Consider the following 15659-nt stretch of genomic DNA (forward strand, 5'->3'; position numbering starts at 1 on the left):
TTGCTTTCGAAAATAGGAACAGTTGTAAACATTGACACACATCAACAAAAACATGAATCGACTTAACAATGATAGGCTTTTTGATTTCAATTAATAGAAAACTATAAATCTTAACATAAATGAATGTATTTTGCAAAAAAAGTTTAACCTATCCGCTACTCACTAAAATCCGCTATACACCAATCGACTGTATATAATAATATAAAATAGTGTGGTTTAAACTAAGTTTCGATAAAGACATGGAAGATAAAAGTGGAAGCGCATATCGTTTAAACGTTTTTATTATAAACATCGGATTAAAATTGTCAACTTAATTGTTATAAAAATTGGATTAACGATGGCAGTAAGGTAAGCTTGTCGGAAATCTGTGTTTTCCCGGTTCGAATTTTTACACGTTAATTTACATAAACTGTATTCATACGCGTCTTAAATATGGCGCACCTTTTAGTCATTGTTTTGTCAGTTTTGTTAAAGTAAAAAATACATGTGTTAACTGTTTTCGTTAGTTGTTGTATATAATAAAAGGAATATTACGCCAGTAAACTGTTCCAAGAGTTTGTATCACTCTCGTGGCTTGTGCTATTTCGCATCACACTTGAGACTCCGCCTCTCGTGTGATACGTCATCACACAAGCCACTCGAGTGATACAAACTCTTGGAACAATTGACTAGCGTAATTTTATTCCGTATGTACATGTGTTCTTTCATGGTGTCGTGAACTCGTCTCGTCTCTCAGTTTTGTTTGTCTGAACGTGAAACTTTATAAATATGTTGTTTATATTATGTGACGTGCAAAACGTTATTTTTGTGAATTATTATTTGCTATTGACCATTGGACACTTTTGGATACTTGTATCATTGTATTTATATGTGTACTTTGCGTCGTGAAAATGTCTCTCATTTTTCTGCTTATTAACATGAAACTTTATTAAGATATTTTTTAAATACTAACTTAAAGTTTAGGGTGTTATTGTTTTGCATATTGATATCTTATTGTGCGTTTTGTGCCATAGAATTTAGGCAAATCTTGGATACTTTACTTATTTCTCATGTGAACTTTTTGTCGCGAATAGTTTTGTGTGTACCAAAACAAAACTTTAAAGGAGTGTTGTTCATGTAGAAGTGCAAGACGTTATTTTTGTGTATGTCACGTTATTTGTTGTGCGCAGAGTTATATATAATTATACATTATACCATTTAACGTCCTGAAGACAATGGATTCAATAAAAGTAAAACTGTTTGTCTTTGTGCGTGATCAATATGAAATAGCGAAAGGCAAACTTTTAATATAACAATTACTAACACTCTAGATTCGCATCTTCTTGAAATGAACAATTGCGGGGAAATGCGTCATATTCAATGACTTTTTGTTTCTCGTGATTTGAGGTAAAGATCACCCCCGTCCACACAGTTCATAGAACATTATTGTTTCTATAATAAAGTACGTTTACATGATTTACCACTTGAATATCGCGAAATGTTCACGTTTATAGATATTTAGTAGATCTATTTGATAATAACACTTTTATATAGCTAGTACACTGTGGAAAAGAACGTGCAGTAAACTGATGGGATATTGTTATTTCCACAGGTGGATGTAACGTACCCTGGATATAGCATATGGGTCCTGGAGCCCAATATATTCAAATAAATACACATATGTATATAAAATCGTGTAAAATGAAAGAAAAATTGACAAAAAGCCATGAAAAAATCTCCACCATCTGATATTGGATTTTTTCCTGGCCCTTTGTCGATTTTTCTCTCATTAAACATGATTTTATATATTTATTTGAATATATAGGGCTCCTGGGCCAATATACTATCCAGGGTACGTTACTTCCACCTGTGGTTATTTCGGGTAAAATCACTTTGGGGTAATATAACGGATGAATCAGCACTTCCTTTAACAGGGAAATAATTATGTGTTTACATCGTTACTGTTGAGTTTCGGACAGTCGAACGTTGCTTTATGTTAAAATTTTCTGATGATGACAAATCATTGTACACGTGACTTGTATCTCAAAAAGGTTATATAATATAGAAATGTCAGAGTTAATCAGTGCAGACGATATGTCAGATTGGATGTCAAAACTACCGGAACCTGTATGGGAACTGAGTTTGTCCGAAATAGTCATCCCAGGTATTATATATTTTTATCATGCAATAGTTACAGGGCTGTACGGTAAGCGCAGTGGTTCGTATGCGCGCTCCTTATGCAAATGGTGCCAATAAAGCAAAAAATAATTGCTGTTAATATACTTTGTTATTTTACTGTGTTTTTCTTTCCTTTCCACCATTTTAGAAAACTGTCGAAATGTTGATAACCATGTCGAACTGATGTGGACTATTTACAATGTTTCAAAGTTCAACATAAAATTGTCAGCAAAAATAGTGTGTTGAAACATCATCATGTTTTTTAGGTTGCATGCAAAGGTAGTCTCATTTATAAGACGCGCAAAGAATTTAGAGATACTTTTTATATGGGCTAAATTCTTTGGAACGTCTCATCGTTGAAGGACCTTTTTTTGTGGTGGAAACCAGAAAGTTTAAATTTTCATCAATTTGCGTAAAATTGCAAAATAACATTACCAACTCATTCAGTTTAAATTCAGAAGTTCATTTTTACATCAAATATCGTCGATTCGAAGTTAGAAAGGCATAAATTCTTCAGTAAAACTTCTGCTTAAATCGCAAAACAATCACTGACCTGTAGCCATGTCATGAAACTGATTTAAATACACTGCAACTCCAATATATCACGGTCCGTTATATCGCGTTGTCCAATATATCGCGAATCGGCTATGGCTCCCAAAAATCTGACGAGCATAATCCTTAAATAAAATGTTTTTATCTGAGAATTTGATGCATTAAAATCCGTTTCAAGCAAGTATTTTTCCCTTTTTTCACCAACTTTAATCCAACAGTCATAATCCAGTTTTGACCAGATTGTTTGCTTACATTGTACATCACATTTAACACCTGTGTACTGCCATAAACAAAAGACCCATTTATCAAACATGACAGGTCATGACGGGTGTTACAATTCTCTATTGAATTTGCTTTGAACTGCCGAAACACACCAGTGCACACATGAAGGTGTACACAATTATAACAGTAAATGTCACAAGTCAATACTGACCTATCTCAACAATCTGTGTGCGTTAGATACAGTATACAGTATAGATCAGTTAGTCACAATGCTCTACTATTAAACGCCATGCTTTTCATGAGAAATGAATGACGTCATTTTGTACATGGGTCTAATTTGTGCATGCTTTCTTGAACAATAAAACTCGGCAATGTTTTTCGGATTAAAAATTTAATTATACGCATTTGAAAATACTCACATGGAATAATGTTTTGTGTTATACCAATTAATGACATATGGATATAACACAAACTTGAATAAGGTTGGTAAATAGCGTGTTTTGAGATTGCATAATGATGCTAATGTATACATATACATGCATACATAAACTGACAATTTATATAGCGCGCCGGATATATCACGGTCGCGATCTTTGGACCCCTTCAACCGCGATATATTGGAGTTGCAGTGTATGAACCAATCAGAAGAAGGCATTACGGTGTAACGTGTACGCGTAATTTTATTTAACATGAGCTTTTAACACCGACTTTTACGTAACTAGATCTAGTATGCTAAACTTTGTCAATTTAATAAGCATATGTTCAAAACAGATATGGTGCAGTTTCTATTCACTGTTCTAAGTTTCAGGAAGTGTTTATGCATGTCTTTTTCGCACCTCTGTCTGTGTTGTTTTATGTACTTACATTCTACGTTACAAAGGACGGTATACTGTACGATCTGTATCAATATTATTTATGTACAGTATAAAAATAAAAGATGTAATTTATTTCAGAACTTTTTAATTGTCAATTTAGAAAAAAAAACAATGCTAAATTAATCCAGAAAAGTATAACATCGGTTTACTATGTAACGCGCTGCACCACAACAGACGAATGAAACTGTATTTTACGTTGTTTATTCTTCCACTTTAAACCAGATGCTTTACATCGAGGTCGTGTTATCGATTTATATCTACACAGCGAGCGAATCGAGAGATATTGAAAAAATTGAATAGTGGTTGGATTTAAATTGCTCAGGCGTGCAAAATTCAAAGTGTCATTACATAATTTTTACGGAACATTATCGAGAAATGAATTATCTACACAGGTATGTAAATATTATTGCAATCCGTTGTTATTAAGTGTCTTATATCGGGGCTTGAATGTTGCGCACAACATCCTTGCGCAACAATATAGACAAATACAAAAAATTCCCACCACATAATTGGTCTTTCACCCTTTGTACGCTCCAAATATTACCCATATAAAAAGTAGCTTAATATTTAAGAGCGTCAAAAATTTGGACTACATGCAAAGGTAGTCCATATAAACAGACTCCCAGAGCCTTTGATAATTTTTGCTATGGCGGCTCTGGCAGTCCATATGCACCCCTTCGTAAACATGGGTGCAGTTCAGCGCAGCGAATCCGTGCGCTTCACTAAACAGACGTCGTATGAGACAAATTGAGGAAAATAATGAAAAAAACTTCATAAACATGTTAAATTTACTTGAATGGCAACTTACGGATGTTATCCTTTGCATGCACCCTATAGAAACACGACGATGTTTCAACACACTCTCGCTGACATGTTTATGTTTAAATTTGAAACAGTGTAATCTGTAATGAATACCACATCGTTATCAACTTTATAGGCTGGAGTAGAGCTCCAGATAATTTTTTCAGCCGAGGGGTATTTCACTCATGAAATTTTTAATTGATGAGTAAAAATCAAAATGCGATAATTTTAAGGAGTATTTATGTTCAAAGGATCAGAACTATTAATAAGTTGTACATGTAATGTTTATTCGCTATAACAAGCATTCTTGTACACAAGAAAGCAAGCACTTTTGTTATATTTTACAGTTTTTCTGAATGTTTTTGCTCTTGGCTTATAAGCAGCCATTAATTGTATTATTTGTGTATTTTAGCGCCATTTAAAAAGTGCTTGGAGGTAAAAGGTTTTCCATAGTGCCACACAAGAGATGAACTCTTATATGCTTGAAGTTTTGCGATTCGGGTTTTATGGAATGTGTTGTCAAATGTTTTCACCATAAGCGTATATCGATTATCAACCATTGCAGCGGGGAGCCTGTTGTGTCAAAATCGGCCTTTATTGTGGGCCAACATGAAATGTTACCGTTCTGACTGAGGAGCAAATTAGGTTTGGAACCACATTTTATAAATAGATGGTGATGTCACTACGTTTTTACCGGTGTGGACACAATGATGGAAACCAGTCATGTTTACATTAATTTATATGCATGTATAAACGGCTAATACGCATTGAAATAGCACACGATGCGTAATCCGAATTTAGTCAGGAGTTTTTTTACTCAACAAAATTTTAAGTCATGCGTATTTGCTTTTTTGTCATGCGTATTTTACGCAAATACGCATCTTATCTGGCCCTCTGGGCTGGAGCACATAACCCGATGAGCAAAATATTGGTGTCAGGGCTCAACATAAACTGAAAAACCAACTTGCCCTGTCAGGCAAGTACTTAGAAAATCTACTTGCCCTGAACGTAAAGCCATTTGCCCAAACATGAAAAATCACATTAACTGTTAACCTCATATTTTTTAATAAAGATCAAAATGATACACCACAAAACCTTTTTTAGTTTTGAACATTGATTGCTGCAATTTAAGTCTAATGAAAGTCTAAATTACATGCTCTTTGTTCTTTTTCGCACTTGCCCGGGCGGACAACTAGATTATAAAATAACTTGCCCGGACCCAACTTTTACTTGCCAGGGGCAATAGGACAACCGTTAATGTTGAGCCCTGGGTGTACTGTGACCTTACCAATATTGGGTCAATTTTCCAATATGGCGGATACAGCGTACAAAACAAAACCTAAGTCAATAAAATCTATTATTTCTTGCTTTAATGGTACCATTTGGATGAGTTTGTGGTTTAGATAGGTAAACTTAAATAAGTTCTTGCAGTTTCAGTGTTCCTTAACCCTTGCATTGTTGAAAACATTTTGCGCCCATGGACAAGAGAGAGCGCATTGCAACTCTAAGCAGCCCATTGGGCTATAAAGCTTAGAGTTGAATTATTGCAACTACATGCAAAGGATAACGTCCATTCAGTTAAATTTAATATGGTCTTGAAGTATGTTAATCACTTTCCTTAATTGGTAATGCACAACGTCTGTTTAGTCAGGCACTGGGCCAGGGGCCCGCCCCCCCCCCCCCCCAGCTGGCTGTCAAGTTATGATTTTTTAGCTCATTTATTTTTTGAAAAAAAAATTAGCTATTGTCATCACCTTGGCATCCACGTCGGCGTCTGGTTAAGTTTTGTGTTTAGGTCCACTTTTCTCAGAAAGTATCAATGCCAGGCTTTTTCCGCTCCATTTTGGGAATACGCCACACTGGAATTTTGGGAATTACGCGTCGTGAAAACCCCCATTTTAGGAAAAAATTTATTCGCAAAATTGGCTCAATAGGGAAAAATTATCACATGTAAATAGTGTTTCTTATATTTCAAAGAAGCCGTTAACTGGTAAATAACGACTATTTTGATAACTTATTATTAAAATTTTACAAAGTATTATGAACATGTGAGATAAGTGCAGGTTTTTTAATCTGAATTTGGGGAAAAGGCCTGGCCTTTTTTGAGGTGAAAAAAAATCGTGCGAAGCGCCGGATTTTGAGGAAAATAAGGAAAGTCTTAAATAATCATTAACATATTTTGCAGTTTTTAAAACAAATTCAAGGCAACAGATAATTTAATTATGCAACACTTTCTATTTTCTACACCGGATCAGGTTAACTTATATATTTTAAGGTAAAAAAAAATTAAAAAAATTTCAATTGGGAAAAAAACAACCAGATTTGCATTGGGAATGGGGCCGAATTTCGGACCCGTGGCATAGGGCAGAAAAAGCCTGAATGCTATTGCATTCAAACTTGGTACACTTACTTACTATCATGAGGACTGGGCAGGCAAAGTTAGATAACTCTAGTATGCATTTTGACAGAATTATGTGCCCTTTTTATACTTAGAAAATTTATAATTTTGTTAAGTTTTGTGTTAAGGTCCATTTTATTCCTAAAGTATCATAGCTATCGCTTTCATACTTGCAAAACTTACTAACTATCATAAGGGGACTGTGCAGGCAAAGTTATGTAACTCTGACTGGCATTTTGACAGAATTATGTGGCCATTTTATATTTAGAAAATTGAAAATTTTGTTAAGTTTTGTGTTAAGGTCCACTTGATTCCTAAAGTATCAAAGCTATTGCTTTCATATTTGCAACACTTTCTATCTTAAAGGGATCTTTTCACGCTTTGGTAAATTGACAAAATTGAAAAAAGTTGTTTAAGATTCGCAAATTTTCGTGTTAGTTATGATATTTGTGAGGAAACAGTAATACTGAACATTTACCATGCTTTAATATAGCCATTATATGCATCTTTTGACGATTATAAAACCTAAAAATTTTAAAGCGTTGCAACGCGAAACGATTGAATAATTTGGAGAGTTCTGTTTTTGTCGTTAAATTTTGTATAACTACGAAGATTGCCTTTATAAGGTATAAAATACGTGCAGTAAGTATACACGGCGGAATAGCTCAGTAGGTTAAAGCGTTTTTACTTCAGGACTCTGGCAGGACTCCAGGGGTTACTGGTTCGAAACCTGCTCTGGGCAATGTTCTTTTCCTTTTTTTAATTTTATTCTTGATTTTTTACTGGAGCTTTTACGATCCAATGTTTACATTTATCAATATAAAGCATTTAATGAATAAGTTAAAAAATGCCAAAATCTGTGAAAAGGCCCCTTTAAGAGGACTGTGCAGGCAAAGTAATGTAACTCTGACTGGCATTTTGACAGAATTATGGGCACTTTATACTTAGAAATTGAAAATTTGATTTAAGTTTTGTGTTTTGATCCACTTTACTCCCTAAGTATCATAGATATTGCTTTCATACTTGGAACACTCGCAAACTATCATAAGGGGACAGTACAGGACAAGTTGCATAACTCTGGTTGTCATTTTGACAGAAATATGGCCCTTTTTTGACTTAGTAACTTTGAATAAATGGTTACATTTTGTGTTTAGATCCACTTTACTTCTAAGTTCTAAAGTATCAAGGCTATTGCTTTCAAACTTCAAATACTTTCATGCTATCATGAGGGTACTGTACCTAGCAAGTTGAATTTTAACTTGACCTTTTAATGACCTTGACTATCAAGGTCAAATTATTAAATTTTGCTAAAATTGCCATAACTTCTTTATTTATGATTAGATTTGATTGATACTTTGACATAACAACTCTTACCTGACATACCACAATAGAATTCACCCAAACCATCCCCCACGATCCCCACCCCAGAATCCCCCCCCCCCCCCCCCCAATTTTTTATTTTTTTCATTTTTTTTTAAGATCATCTAATAAATGACTACACCCTCACACTATAAACCTCCCCACCGCCCCCCCCCCCCCCCCCATTTTTTTGAAACATGGGTAAAAAAAATTAAAACAAATCAATTATTTTATGTTTGAAATACCGTCCACCCCCCCCCCCCATCCCCCCCCCCAAAAAAAAATGTTGTTTTTTTTTGCATTTTTTGGAATATAATGTAATAAATGACCACACACCCACACTATACACCCCTCTCCACCCCACCCCTCCCTCCTTTGTGATTGAAGTATTGAGATAGGTTCCTTCACCTTTAAAAGAAAATAGATGAGCGGTCTGCACCCGCAAGGCGGTGCTCTTGTTTAATAATGGGCCTACTGCAAATTTTTCTCACATGAAAGGGCCCACAGTGCACTTCCCCGCAATACAAATGGGCAGATGTGTTTTATTGCCCCTGATACACAAGGGGATTAGCGCTTATTTACTCGCATGTGGAGATTTATAGGCCCCTAGGCTATGTTTTCTTATCAACTTGTACACACATCCCCGATCTGTCAGTGACTGACATATACCCATAATAATTTTTTCTCTTTGAATTCAAATCTCTAGAGTCATACTTTATGATAAATTTCTGTGAAAAATGTGTTGTCGATGATGAACATTTTATTAGCCGGATTTTTTTCGAAAAAATCTCGGCTTATAGATTGATGTTGTCGGGCGGGCGGGCGGGCGGGCGGGGGGGCGGGCGGGCGGGCGGGCGGGCGGCGTGCTCGAAAATGTTAAAGTTCTTATTTCATGGTATAACTTTGGTATGCTTGGACCTAGAGTCTTCAAACTTGACATGAAGGTTGGCCAGGATTAACAGATGACCACTGGTCATTTCAAGGTCATTCATTTGAAGGTCAAGGTCACAGTGACCTTCAATATAAAAAATGTTAAAGTTGTTATAACTTTGGTATGCTTGGACCTAGAGTCTTGAAACTTGACATGAAGGTTGGCCATAACTAGTTAGTAACCACTGGTCATTTCAAGGTCATTCATTTGAAGGTCAAGGTCACTGTGACCTTGAATGTACAAATGTTAAAGTTCTTATTTCATGGTATAACTTTGGTATGCTTGGACCTAGAGTCTTCAAACTTGACATGAAGGTTGGCCAGGATTAACAGATGACCACTGGTCATTTCAAGGTCATTCATTTGAAGGTGAAGGTCACTGTGACCTTCAATATAAAAATGTTAAAGTTGTTATAACTTTGGTATGCTTGGACCTAGAGTCTTGAAACTTGACATGAAGGTTGGCCAGAACTAGTAAGTAACCACTGGACATTTCAAGGTCATTCATTTGAAGGTCAAGGTCACTGTGACCTTGAATGTAAAAATGTTAAAGTTGTTATAACTTTGGTATGCTTGGACCTAGAGTCTTGAAACTTGACATGAAGGTTGGCCAGAACTAGTAAGTAACCACTGGACATTTCAAGGTCATTCATTTGAAGGTCAAGGTCACTGTGACCTTGAATGTAAAAATGTTAAAGTTCTTATTTCATGGTATAACTTTGGTATGCTTGTACCTAGAGTCTTCAAACTTGAAACATGGTATAACTTTGGTATGCTTGGACCTAGAGTCTTCAAACTTGACATGAAGGTTGGCCAGGATTAACAGATGACCACTGGTCATTTCAAGGTCATTCATTTGAAGGTGAAGGTCACTGTGACCTTCAATATAAAAATGTTAAAGTTGTTATAACTTTGGTATGCTTGGACCTAGAGTCTTGAAACTTGACATGAAGGTTGGCCAGAACTAGTAAGTAACCACTGGACATTTCAAGGTCATTCATTTGAAGGTCAAGGTCACTGTGACCTTGAATGTAAAAATGTTCAAGTTGTTATAACTTTGGTATGCTTGGACCTAGAGTCTTGAAACTTGACATGAAGGTTGGCCAGAACTAGTAAGTAACCACTGGACATTTCAAGGTCATTCATTTGAAGGTCAAGGTCACTGTGACCTTGAATGTAAAAATGTTAAAGTTCTTATTTCATGTTATAACTTTGGTATGCTTGTACCTAGAGTCTTCAAACTTGAAATAAAGATTGGCCAGTACTAGAAGATGACCACTGGTCATTTCAATGTCATTCATTTGAAGGTCAAGGTCACTGTGACCTTAAATGTTAAAATGTTAAAATTGTTATAACTTTGGTATGCTTGGACATAGAGTCTTCAAACTTGACATGAAGGTTTGCAAGCACACTTAGATGACCACTGGTCATTTCAAGGTCATTCATTCTAAGGTCAAGGTCACTGTGACCTTGAATGTAAAAATGTTAAAGTTCTTATAACTTTGGTAGGTAAAAATGTTAAAGTTCTTATTCCATGTTATAACTTTGGTATGCTTGTACCTAGAGTCTTCAAACTTGACATAAAGGTTGGCCAGTACTAGAAGATCACCACTGCTCATTTCAATGTCATTCATTTGAAGGTCAAGGTCACTGTGACCTTCAATGTTAAAATGTTAAAATTGTTATAACTTGTTGTAGGTATGTGAAAGCAAAACAATAAATAGTATTATTTCATCTAAGTTTATTTTCTTACATTTGATAATGAAATTGATGGAAACTTCAAACAATATGTTACTAATTTGCTAATAAAAAATTGAGATCAAACTTTCCTAATTGTCAATTCAAGTTCATATTTGTGACCTTAAATGTTATTGTTGTTCATGTATATGCATGCATTCAAAACATAACACAAGGTTTGCTCATGCCTTGTAAAGTACTTACATTTCATTTTGACCTTTGAACAATATTTCAGTAATTTAAGTATTGCATTGACAAAAACACGAAAAGTACTTTCCTGTCATTTAAATCAAAAATCCGGCTTCAATGCGGTCATCTCCGACCGCGGAACTCTTGTTATGAATTTACTTTGAAACCTTAGAGGAGGTTTGAATGCAAACAAAAAATACTATTAGGTTATATGTCAGTTACTGACAAATATCCATAATAGTATTTTCTCTTTATAATCAAGCCTCCTCTAGAGTCATACTTTACGTTACATTTCTTAATAAATGTTTTTGATTTTCAAAGGTTGCTTTTCCTTCTTCATAAAACATCATACATTTCTGAAATCTAAAGCTTTAAACATGTGAGTGAATTTCACACCAATGGTTAAAGCTTAAGACTTCTGAAAGGCGCTGATATACTTGTTATATACCATAAATTTATAGCACAAAATAAGGTTTTTATACGCATATAAAAAAATCACTTTGAAAAGTGCCTAATAAAAAAAATATTTCTCGGGAGGGGCAACCCCTCCCGCACCCTCCCGGTTTGGGCCTCCCCTGGTCAAAATTTCCTTTGTACAGCTCTGGTTTAGTGATGCTCACTGAATCAATGTGCAGACCTGCAGTTTATGAAGGGGTGCATATGGACTCCCAGAGCCATCATAGCAAAAATAATCAAAGGCTCTGGGCATCAGTTTATATGGACTAGTGGTCATTAACCAGACAGGTGAGGTTTCCTCTGAGTATCCTCCAATTATTGTGTATTGAGCGGTTAAGGAAACAAGTTAAAGAATGTTTCTGAAATAATTCAAACATTACTGCATCAAGCGATTTACTTTCAAAGATTTATTTCATTTCTGTTAAATCCATGTCAAAATTGTTTATTTACAGCGTGTTATACCACGCTTAGCCGATAGTTCCATACACACTGGCAATAACATCAGCTACACACTATTTTTACCAGGTATCAAGACGTAATATCCAGAAAGAGAAAGCATACAATTGTAATAGGAATTAGGCCAACTTAAATAAAAAAATTATTCATTTAACTATTTAAAGATTTGATATAATAAACGTCCAATCGTCACAGGGTTTTCAAGCGTATAGCTCCTTACATGATGTGCGCACACTGCTGTTATGCAAAATCTAGGAGGCTTTAATGCAACTTTTTCTGAAAATCGAGATAAAGTGAAAATTTTTGTTTATAGGGGTTGTTTCACTACTTCAGTACAGTAGTGCAGTTGCAAGCTTCACTTTACAATTAATTCAGAAATTTAATGAAGAGGACCAATAAAATGTAACGAATATGGATAAATTTGGATTTATTTAGTTTAAGTAAAATTTTGACATGCATTTATACCTGATTTTTTTCTGATTTTGGTTGTGTTTGTATTTATTTTCAAGCATTGTAATGTTGGTGAAATTAAATACTCGGAGCGCTTGTGTGTAACATCATCCAGAAAGCCACCCCCACAGCTCAATACCATCACAAAATTGAAATCTTTAATTAAAAAAAACTAGGGCTTGAAATTGCAGCTATGAATCAAAGTTTGCCCAACATTTGTGAGTCAAGGGAGTTAATTAGGTAGGAGTGCTGGGACAACTCTGGGTCCTAAAATTATGCAGCCTCATGTGCGGAAGGACCTCTAAAACTTCCAAATACAGACACACATTTAACATTATCATGACTTTCGTTCCCGCAATTTGGTTGTGTGTAATAATGATTCATAGTAAAGGCTTAAATATTGTACTTATAGCTTTCAACACCGTCGGAAGTCTTTTACAAATTGGTTTGTAAATGAACTATAAAAAAGTCACTGACTTCATTTTACTGATGTCAGATCAAAGGTACTAGTGCATTGTTGTTATTTGAATGCATCCGGCATGAATAATATCAATATGAAACCATTTTTATTTTCTAGGTTCCCATAATTCATTCAGCTACAGACTTGATCCTGGGTCTGAACTTGCTCCAGATGCAAATCCAGCCCTGAAACTACTTGGAAATGGTATAATCTACAAATGGGCAGTCACACAGGACCTATCTTTCAAAGAACAGCTGGAGCTAGGAGTTCGCTACTTTGACCTTAGAGTAGCCTTCAGAAAGAAAACACAGAACGTTCACTTCTGCCATTCACTTTATGGAATGACTGTTGAGGATGGTATAAAGGAAATACTGGATTTCTTGAAGGAACACCCCAAGGAAATAGCTATTCTTGATTTCAATCATATTTTTGACATGACTGAAGAGCGCCATAGTGAGTTTATAAACAAGCTGATTGAAATTTGTGGTAGTAAAATGTGCATGTATGTGGGAATTGAAAGTTTGACATTGAGTATGCTGTGGGAAAATAATGTTCAAGTGATAATAATTTATCACTATGATAAGGTTAGTATTCTTGAAGTTCATAGTAATTAACAGGAAAGGCATGTATTCATTGACTATTTATATAACAATTTAAACAAGTATTCTGTATTATATATGTGTGTACATTTTTAACATCTTTATTCAATGCAGGGAAAACCCCTGTAAAAAAAGCATCAGTGTCCACTGGCAGAATCCTATAAATTTAATTGATTATAAAGTTGAATACGTTATTAGTAGAACGGTCAACCATTCAATTAAATGAATTTGTTTTTAAGCCTTATGTTATCCTGTTATTAGAAAAAATAACTTTTCCATGTTTTTACCATTCTTCTGTGGTATAACTTTAAAAGGCTGACAGCTTCTTTGAAAGTTTTTTTTTTTCACCTATAATATTTTTTTATAGATTCTTTGAAAGTTTTTTTTTTTCACCTATAATAATTTTTTTTATGTTTGTTCCTTTCAATAAGTTGCAAACATAATAGTTAAAACATTTTTTTTCAGGTCGAATCAGAAAGCGGAAATCTCTGGCCGGGGAAAAAGTGCATTCGAGCGCCATGGGCACAGACTGCCAATATTCCAAGACTTCTCGAATTTCTATCTGCCTCACTAAACAACCGTGATCCTGGACTTTTCCATGTGAGCCAGTGCGTGCTGACCCCAGATGCGGGTTTTCTGTTAGGACACCTTATGGGTAGTCTGAAAAATGACTTGGCAAAAAAGGTGATTCCAGAGACTGTGAACTGGCTGAAGGAAACAAGAAGAAAGTTAAACATTGTTATGGCAGATTATGTTGAGTTGAACAATTTTGTAAAAGAAGTCGTGATGTTTAATTTTAAGGAATAAATATGTACAATAGCTGTTTAATCCAAGTAATTGTTTTATTGCATACAATGTGAATTTAACTTGGTGAGATTTTAATGACTAGTGCTGTACTTAAATTGTTCTACAAAAGAATCTCAGATAAAAAGCAAGAATCATTCCATGACATACAAATGAAGAACAAGTTTCATTTTTTGACGAAGTAATGGTCCTTATTGGGATATTTCTGCTTTGTGTCTTCAAGTAAAGTAGGGGACATTTGGTTTTCACAAACACAGACTGTGTTCGTATGTATTAAATTTAATTCTTCTTGCACATATATTTATATATATATATTTATTTATGTATTCGTTTTACGCTCTTAATTTCCTTCCCATGACATATTATGATGATGCTTTTCAGTTTTGTTATGTTGTTAAGTTTTCTTGTGAGTTTTCTATGGGATATTTGTTAGGAGTCTTAAAATAGATTTTGTAAAAAGTTTTGTACACACGCACTTTTTAACCAAATATTTTGAAGTATTTTGGTAATTTTTTTAATATACATGTATTGGTAGATATAGTGCGTTTTTGCCTTGTATGGATAAACATACTGACATTGGCAAGCAGATCAGTCTCAATTGGTTGTGGTCGTAATTGAGGTAGCCCCAATATGTGGGTTCATTTATAAGTGAATGCCATTTAAGATTTCTCTTTCTATTTATTTAAATATAGAAACACATCATATCAATGATTTGCTACCTTTCTGTTGTTTAATATTCTATAACAACAATTTTTTTATCAATACCATATTATCATGAAATGTGATGGCATGTTTGTTTATACATGTAATGCCAAAATCAAAATATGTATGAAAGCATAGATTGCTCAATGCTAATTATTTACAAACATGGACTATAATGGTCCAATTATTTTGTTTATATATTATATGTTGATTGTTCCATTTAAATTTATTATTTGATAACCAGGGTTTCAACTAGTGCTTTTGTTTTGCATTTATATAAGAGAGCACATGCTTGTACTAATTTCTAAATGAAGTATACTTTTATTAAATATTATGATATTGTCCTTTTTTTTCTTTCCATTTATATTTTTATAAGTTCTGATTTTGAACACCACTCTATGTCTTGCATATGAATATATTAGGGTATTACACTTTGATTTTTGTAGTCAAGTTTCCACAAAAATGCATTGTTGGAGACACAGAAGTGATACCTTAAAAAGATTGCAAATGTA

At 34.5% G+C, this 15659-nt stretch overlaps 1 protein-coding gene and 1 long non-coding RNA gene across 2 annotated transcripts; one reads left to right on the top strand and one right to left on the bottom strand.

Annotated features, from left to right (window-relative positions):
• The first annotated feature begins 1796 nt into the window (after positions 1–1796).
• On the top strand, positions 1797–15487 carry LOC127868815 (PI-PLC X domain-containing protein 2-like). The gene is made up of 3 exons (XM_052410893.1): positions 1797–2143; positions 13160–13626; positions 14107–15487. Exons 1-3 carry the CDS (start codon positions 2047–2049, stop codon positions 14446–14448), a joined length of 906 nt encoding a protein of 301 aa, XP_052266853.1. The 5' UTR covers positions 1797–2046; the 3' UTR covers positions 14449–15487.
• On the bottom strand, positions 9653–10812 carry LOC127868816 (uncharacterized). The gene is made up of 2 exons (XR_008044258.1): positions 10522–10812; positions 9653–10028 (listed from the first exon to the last, which is right to left on the bottom strand). It is a non-coding gene; the product is annotated as an uncharacterized LOC127868816 (long non-coding RNA).
• Positions 15488–15659: the final 172 nt, after the last annotated feature.

This window comes from Dreissena polymorpha, chromosome 2 (assembly GCF_020536995.1).
Source record: "Dreissena polymorpha isolate Duluth1 chromosome 2, UMN_Dpol_1.0, whole genome shotgun sequence".
In the NCBI taxonomy this organism is placed as follows: domain Eukaryota; kingdom Metazoa; phylum Mollusca; class Bivalvia; order Myida; family Dreissenidae; genus Dreissena; species Dreissena polymorpha.